The sequence below is a fragment of the Babylonia areolata genome, chromosome 18 (genome assembly GCF_041734735.1).
Source record: "Babylonia areolata isolate BAREFJ2019XMU chromosome 18, ASM4173473v1, whole genome shotgun sequence".
NCBI classification, from domain to species: domain Eukaryota; kingdom Metazoa; phylum Mollusca; class Gastropoda; order Neogastropoda; family Buccinidae; genus Babylonia; species Babylonia areolata.
The window spans coordinates 10,036,704-10,044,948 of record NC_134893.1 but is presented as its reverse complement, the minus strand read 5'-3'; the positions used below and the strand labels follow the sequence as shown (position 1 = coordinate 10,044,948).

The window sequence follows — 8,245 nt, the reverse complement described above, 5'->3', positions numbered from 1 at the left end:
TAACAGCGTTTCACCCCAATTACCATCATCAAAATATTGCAAGCGGAAGGCTCTTATACTGAAGAGGTGAATGTTGACAAAGATACCACAATTCTGACGACGGAAGCTAAAGGTTGGGTCATTCAGACACCCACTGGACACCCCGAGGGGTCTGTGTAGAGGAGAAGAGAGGACTGGCCGTACTGAGTGAGTTAACACGAAGATACTCTGCACGACAGACATGCGGTTCAGGTACCTTGCCTCTCTCATGACTATTTCATGGACAAACCAACAGAATATCGCTGCAAGTCCCATTGTGGCCTATGTCAAGTTCACCTTCTTTGAACTCGCCCTCAAAAGCCAAATCCACGTGAACTAACTATATAAGTCTTCTATCAAACAGCAGACCAGGATACTAACTACACTACCAACTACAAGTCCTCTGTCAAACAGCAGACCAGGATACTAACTACAAGTTCTCTGTCAAACAGCAGACCAGGTACCAGTTGCATTGCTTGGTTCTAACTTTTTGACATTTGCACGTGACTAAATGCCTACGTTGACCGAACTACGCCGTTGGTCAGTTCCATGCTACACACAGTTAGTAGCGGGTTACGACCATACCAGGCTCTTCCGTCCGAGCAATGCAACTGGCTACAGGATACTTACTACAAGTCCTCTGTCAAACAGCAGACCAGGATACTAACTACACGTCCTCTGTCAAATAGCAAACCAGGATACTAACTACAATACTAACTACAAGTCCCCTGTCAAACAGCAGACCAGGATACTAACTACAAGTCCTCTGTCAAACAGCAGACCAGGATATCATTCCCAGCGCGGGTGCTTCTAGCGGCTTCTTTGACCTGTCCCGATACCTTTTCCCTGCGGACGCTTCGAGCAGCCGGCCTTATATGCTCTCAACAAGGCTCGAAGCGTGAGGCGGTTCTGGTTCAGCCGTCCGTACGTTGCTCCAAAGTTCCAGACATTTGAGGCATCGTGAGCCCCTCACATACCATCACCGAGAGTACTTGGTAAAGGTGACTTGTGGAGACCCATCCCTCTCCTCCTTGGGTCCATGCACCTGAAGCAGCGATGCCGGCTCCGCAGGTTATGAGCCGTCCAGCGGGCTACAGGTACTTGTGGAGTGTGTGTGTGTGTGTGTGTGTGTGTGTGTGTGTGTGTGTGTGCGTGTGTGTCTGTGTCTGTGTCTGTGTGTGTCTGTGTGTGTCTGTGTCTGTGTGTCTGTGTGTGTGTGTGTGTGTGTGTGTGTGTGTGTGTTTGTGTGCGTGTGTGTCTGTGTCTGTGTCTGTGTGTGTCTGTGTGTGTCTGTGTCTGTGTGTCTGTGTGTTATGTGTGTGTCTGTTTGTGTGGCTGTGTGTGTGTGTGTGCGTGTGAAGTCAAGTCAAGAGTTTATTTCATGATGGTAAATTGAATTAGCAACAATTGCTGCTTTTTTTTTTTACAGTGTGTGTGTGTGTGTGTGTGTGTGTGTGTGTGTGTGAAATTCCACATTAATGAAATGTTTGTGTTCAAAATGTGTGAAGCGTCGTGAGCTTCCACGAAGGAGTTCTATGGAACTGTTTAGTGGTCGTAGTGGTAGTAGTCGTAATAGTAGACGAACATGTTTTGTAGTAGTAGTAGTAGTGGTGGTGGTGGTATCGTTATTGTCGTTGTTGATATTGTTACTCTTGTTATTATCAATGTTAATATTGTTGTCGTTGGTGGTGGTGGTGGTGGCGGTAGTGGTGGTGGTGGTGGTAGTAGTAATAGTAGTGTTATCGTTGTTGTTAGATATGCTATGTGCATATATATGTAAAAATGCATGTATCCATTGTGTGTGTGCGTGTGTGTGTGTTAAGTCACATTTTGGTGTGTGTACGTAACATTGATGTGATGTGTTATGTAAACAAAAGTGTTTTCTAAAGCACCTAGAGCAGATTTCTGGATGGTGTGCTATATAAGTATCCATTATCATTATTATCATTGTTATTGTTACTATCGCTGTTGTTGGGGGCGGTGGCAGTAGTAGTAGTAGTAGTAGTAGTGCTTTTGCTGTTATTAATAATTCATCATCATTATCATCATCATGACCATTATCATCGTCACCATCATCATCATCATCATCACCACCATCACCATCATCGTCACCATCATCATAACCATCACCATCATCACCATTATCATCATTACCATCATCATCATCACCAACACCACCATCACCATCATCTTATCATCATCATCATCACCAAAACCACCATCATCATGATCATCATCGTCATTATCATCACCATCACCATCATCATCATCATCATGATCACCATCATGATGACCATCACCATCACTATCACCATCATGATGACCATCACCAGGTACGGATCGTGGCTGGCGCTACACGGCAGTGGAGCTCACCTGGTGGGATTCTCCACCTCGTGCTGGCTGTCCCAGGACGGCAACCCCACCCAGGGACTGTGGGCCCGCTGTCAGGACACCCGCTGCAGTAGACTCTCCCCTGACGATATTCCTGGTGAGGGCGGGAGATGGGGGGTGAAGCGGTGGGTTGGTGTGGTTGGTTGGGTAGGTGGGCGGGACTTCATATAAGAACTTTCTTGTTGTTCACTGTGTTTATATTTTGACATTTTCAAAATGATATACTGTTCAAACCAAAAGGTTGAAAGGTTGGTGGGACTTTATATAAGACCTTTCTTGTTGTTCACTGTGTTTATATTTTGACATTTTCAAAATGACATACTGTTTAGAAAACAAGGGTGGCTAGGTAGTTTGTTGGATGGGTGAGTGAGTAGGAGTTTGGTTAATCCGTCGGTTGAATGGTCGGATTGGTGGAATGGCTGGGTGGTCTGATGGTTGTTTGAGGTCGATGGTTGACTGGTTTGTATTTCTGACTTGTTTCCACTCATGTAACAGTCTGTGCCATATCTGTGAAGGCCTGTTGCGCGGTGTTGCAGAGCCGTGGTTGTTTGTTCTGGAGTGAAGGGTATGGCGTGGAACAGCCTTCTTTCCCTGACTCGTTGTTTGTCTGTTCTCCTTGTTTTTTTGTCCACAAGGTCTTACATAGCGAGCCGTGTGCTGGGCTGTCGGTAGTTCTACTGGTGACTGTGGACCCCTGTAGTGGCTTACTATTGTAGTGTTCTAGCTGCATTGTTCTGGAGCCAGAGGCATAGTGTGGTATACTTGGGTAGCGTAGTGTGCCTGTATTCCAGTGACTCCGTTTACTTGTTCTCACTGTTTTCGCTCTTCGCAGGATGGTACACAGCGAGGCGTATTCCGAGCTGTATGGGGTTGTGACACAGCTGGTGATTACAGATCCCTGAGGAACGGCCGTGTTATAACTGCTTGTTCTGTCTAGAGCCAATCGAGGGGGTGGGGGGGTAACACTGTCTCTGGCACTGACACCGTGATTGTTTACTATGTGGGCAGCGTGGTACATGACGAGGTGTGTGGTGAGCTGGGTGTATGTGTATATGGAGGGGTGGGGGGTATGCTGGTGACTGTGGTGGTGGTGGTGGTGGTGGTGTGTCCATCGAGATCGATGATGACCATCGTTGTCATCCAGCTGGGGGATGGGGGGAGGGTGGTGGTGGGGTGGGGGGGGAGGATGCTCATGAATCTATCTGTGAATGCGCAGATGGCTGAATAGTCCAATCTGCGCACGAAATGTTCGCTGACAGTTGGGGCAGACAAAGACAGGCATATCATTGTCAGGGAGCTTGTTTGCCCGTGACTTTCTGGCCTGCCTCTTCTGAACAGCTGCTGCAGTCCTGTTGGCCTCGCACAACTTGGCGCCTTTGTGCACAGCAGCGCGCCATTTGTCACGGTCCACTGCAGATTTCTCCCAGGAGTCAGGGTTGATATCAAACGCTTTAAGAGAGACTTTCAGAGTATCTCTGAAGCGCTTCTTCTGACCTCCGTGTGATCTCTTCCCTTGTTGCAGCTCGCCATAGAAGAGCCTTTTGGGCAGCCGATGGTCTGGCATGCGCGCCACGTGTCCAGCCCAGCGAAGCTGGGACTGCATCAGGATGGTGAAGATGCTGGGAAGGGTGGCTTTTGCGAGCACCTCTGTGTGACTGTAGAGCCCTGTAGAACCGTGTTATAACTGCCTGTCTGTCTGGAGCCAGTGGGTTGGCTTGTCACTGCAGCCTCTGGCACTGACATCGTGACTGTTTACTATGTGGGCAGGCTGGTACATGGCTAGCCGCGTCCTGAGATGAGTTGGGTGACACAGTTGGTCATTGCTGAGCCATGTGGAACCCGTGTTATAACTGCCTGTTCTGGTGTTAATGGTGGTGTTGTATCACTGCCTCTGGCACTGACACCGTGACTAACTGTTTACTATGTGGGCAGGCTGGTACATGGCAAGCTGCGTGCTGAGCTGAGTGGGGGGAGGGGGGACGAGGGGCGGGGGCGTGACACAGCTGGTGATTCTTGAGCCCTGTGGAACCATGTTATAACTGCCTGTTCTGTCTGGAGCCAATGGGGGTTGGGGGGGGGGGTTGTATCACTGCCTCTGGCACTGACACCGTGACAGGCTGGTACATGGCAAGGCGTGTGCTGAGCTCCGTGTTATAGTTATAGCCGCCTGTTATGTATGGAGCCAATGAGGGTGGTGTGTCACTGCGTTCTGTCATGGTGACTGTTGACCATGTGGGCAGGGTGGTACATGGCGAGCCGGGTGCTGAGCTGTGTGGGGGTGGTGCTGCTGGTGATGTGGCTGCTGGTGGGCTGTCAGTGCAAGTGCCTCAGGTCTCGGCAGCAGCGTCACAGGTGGTTGACTCACCTGGAGGAGGTGCTGGCCATCCTGGCAGGTGTGTGTGTGTGTTGTGTGTGTGTGTGTGTGTGTGGGTGTATGTATGTGTGTGTGTGTGTGTGTGTGTGTGTGTGTGTGTGTGTGTGTGGTGTTGTGTGTGTTTGTTATCGTGTCTGGCGCGCGCGCGCGCGCGTGTGTGTGTGTGTGTGTGTGTGTGTGTGTGTGTGTGTTATCATGTCTGGTGTGTGTGTGTGTGTGTGTGTGTGTGTGTGTGTGTTATCATGCCTGGTGTGTGTGTGTGTGTGTGTGTGTGTGTGTGTGTGTGTGTGTGTGTGTGTGTTTGTTATCGTGTCTGGTGTGTGTGTGTGTGTGTGTGTGTGTGTGTGTGTGTGTGTGTGTGTGTGTGTGTGTGTGTGTGTGTGTGTGTGTGTGTGTGTGTGTGTGTGTGTGTGTGTTATCATGCCGTGTGTGTGTGTGTGTGTGTTTGTTATCGTGTCTGGTGTTTGTGTGTGTGTGTGTGTGTGTGTGTGTGTGTGTTTGTGTGTGCGTGTGTGTGGTGTGTGTGTGTGTGTGTGTGTGTGTGTGTGTGTGTTGTGGTGTGTGTGTGTGTGTGTGTGTGTGTGTGTGTGTGCGTGCGTGCGCGCGTGAGTATGTGTATGTAGTATTGGGGAGTTGGGTTAGGGCGGAATGGAAGGTATATGTAGGACGGTGCTGGGCTATGAGGTTGGAGAGTATGTGTGGATGGGTGTAGGGGGAATTATATGTTATGGCCATTATTGTGGTGTCTGGACATGGTCTTATGGGTGATGATTTGGGAGTGGAGACATAGCTGATGATGATTTGAAGGGTGGAGACATGACTGATGATGATTTGAAGGGTGGATACATGGCTGATGATTTGGGAGTGGAGACATAGCTGATGATTTGGGAGTGGAGACATAGCTGATGATTTGGGAGTGGAGACATAGCTGATGATTTGAGGGGTGGAGACATAGCTGATGATTTGAGGGGTGGAGACATAGCTGATGATGTGGGGTGGAGACATGGCTGATGATTTGGGAGTGGAGACATGGCTGATGATTTTGGGGTGGAGACATAGCCGATGATTTGGGGGTGGAGACATAGCTGATGATTTGGGGTGGAGACATAGCTGATGATTTGGGAGTGGAGACATGACTGATGATGATGTGGGGTGGAGACATAGCTGATGATTTGGGAGTGGAGACATGGCTGATGATTTGGGAGTGGAGACATGGCTGATGATTTGGGAGTGGAGACAAGGCTGATGATTTGGGGTGGAGACAAGGCTGATGATTTGGGGTGGAGACAAGGCTGGTGATTTGGGAGTGGAGACATGACTGATGATATGGGAGTGGAGACATGGCTGATGATTTGGGAGTGGAGACATGGCTGATGATGTGGGAGTGGAGACATGACTGATGATTTGGGAGTGGAGACATGACTGATGATGATTTGGGAGTGGAGACATGACTGATGATGATTTGGGAGTGGAGACATGACTGATGATATGGGAGTGGAGACATGACTGATGATGATTTGGGAGTGGAGACATGACTGATGATTTGGGAGTGGAGACATGACTGATGATGATTTGGGAGTGGAGACAAGGCTGATGATTTGGGAGTGGAGACATGGCTGGTGATTTGGGAGTGGAGACATGACTGATGATTTGGGAGTGGAGACATGACTGATGATGATTTGGGAGTGGAGACATGACTGATGATTTGGGAGTGGAGACATGGCTGATGATGTGGGAGTGGAGACATGACTGATGATATGGGAGTGGAGACATGACTGATGATATGGGAGTGGAGACATGACTGATGATGATTTGGGAGTGGAGACATGACTGATGATATGGGAGTGGAGACATGACTGATGATGATTTGGGAGTGGAGACATGACTGATGATGATTTGGGAGTGGAGACATGGCTGATGATGATTTGGGCGTGGAGACATGACTGACGGTTTGTGAGTGGAGGCATGGCTGATGATGATTTGAGGGGTGGAGACATTGCTGATGATTTTGGGTACAGACCTGACTGATGGGTTATGGGGTGGACATGACTGATGATGATTTGGGAGTGGAGACGTGGCTGATGATTTTGGGTACAGAGAGGACTGATGATATGGGGGTGGAGACATGGCTGATGATGATTTGTAGGGTGAGACATGGCATGTTTGGTTTTGTTTGTTTGTTGTTGTTGTTGTTGTTGTAGTTTTCTGGGGGGTGGTTGTTTTGTTTTGGTTTGGTTTGGTTTAGTTTTTGTTGTTTTTTTTGTGAGTTTTTGTTGTTGTTGTTGTTTTGGTGTGGTTTTGTTTTTGTTTTGGGGGCGTGGGGGTGGGGGTAGAGACATGACTGACTGAACGATGTGCCTTTCCCCCCACCGTGCAGGCTGCATCTCCTTGCTGTCGGTGGGCGTGTTCGCCGTGGCCTCCAGAAGGGACCGCACCTTCACGGACTTCTCCCTAGGCTGGTCCCTGTGGCTGATGGTTGGCGGGGCCTCAGCCTGCACGCTGGGCGGCTTCATCGTGGCGGCCACCCGTAGCTCCGCCCACCCCGCCCCAAAACCCTGCAGCCGCTCCGTGGTCAGGCCCGTCAACTCCTCCCCAGCCATGGGCGTGGCCGGCAGTCAGGGGCGGGGCCAGGACACGCGGGAGAGAGCGGACCCTCGGAGGCGCGCGGACGACGTCTCGGAGATCTTCAACGTGGCCTCGTACGCCGCGAGGAGCTCCACCTCCCCCTCCTCCTCCGCCCTTGTCGGGGGTTCGCATGCCGGCATCGGCTGCAGGACTCTCCCCCCGGGTTTAGTGGAGACGGCTGTACCACCGCCTCCCCCTTATTCGGTCAGAGATTTGGATCCAGGGGTGAGGAGAGACGGCTCTGATCAAACTTCACCCCAGAGGGGTGAGGAACCCTCCACTCAGATGTACGAGCTCAGTATCTCCCCTCCGCCATCTTACGAGGCGGCCATGAACGAGCCACCGCCGCCCTATGAGCCACGTCCTGACTACCCACCTGACAGACAAACAGTGATTGGCTGACTTAGAACCAATGGTGTGCCACGTTCTGATTACAACAGCCTCTAACCTGAGAACCAATGGTGTGCCACGTTCTGATTACATCAGCCTCTAGACTGTCAGAAAAACACTGATTGGCTGACTTAAGACCAATGGTGAGCCACGTCCTGACTACCCACCTGACTGGCAAACAGTGATTGGCTGACTTAGAACCAATAGTGTGCCACGTTCGGATTGCTCAGATTCCATGTCTGACAGACAGCAGTGATTGGCTGACTTAGAACCAATGGTGTGCCACGTTCTGATTACTCCAACATCCAGCCTGACAGGCAAACAGTGATTGGCTGATTTTGAACCAGTGGTGTGCTACGTTCTGACTCCTCTGATACCCAGCCTGATCGTCAACAGTGACTGCCTGACTTTGAGCCAAAAGGAGTACTCCATGTGTGAGCGGTTGTG

General features: G+C 50.2%; 1 protein-coding gene across 1 annotated transcript; it reads left to right on the top strand.

Annotated features, from left to right (window-relative positions):
• Positions 1–775: 775 nt before the first annotated feature.
• Positions 776–8,023, top strand: LOC143293173 (uncharacterized). Its single transcript, XM_076604098.1, has 4 exons — positions 776–1,115; positions 2,352–2,506; positions 4,650–4,802; positions 7,161–8,023. The coding sequence occupies exons 1-4, from the start codon at positions 1,075–1,077 to the stop codon at positions 7,808–7,810; spliced, it is 999 nt and encodes a 332-aa protein (XP_076460213.1). The 5' UTR covers positions 776–1,074; the 3' UTR covers positions 7,811–8,023.
• The last annotated feature ends 222 nt before the right edge of the window (positions 8,024–8,245 follow it).

What these genes read in the sequence shown, in the direction of transcription:
- LOC143293173 (XM_076604098.1), top strand. Translation starts at nt 1,075, where the DNA reads ATGCCGGCTCCGCAGGTTATGAGCCGTCCAGCGGGCTACAG. An exon ending in AGCCGTCCAGCGGGCTACAG is followed by an intron (nt 1,116 to 2,351) that starts GTACTTGTGGAG and finishes GACCATCACCAG; the next exon opens with GTACGGATCGTGGCTGGCGC. An exon ending in CTCCCCTGACGATATTCCTG is followed by an intron (nt 2,507 to 4,649) that starts GTGAGGGCGGGA and finishes CCATGTGGGCAG; the next exon opens with GGTGGTACATGGCGAGCCGG.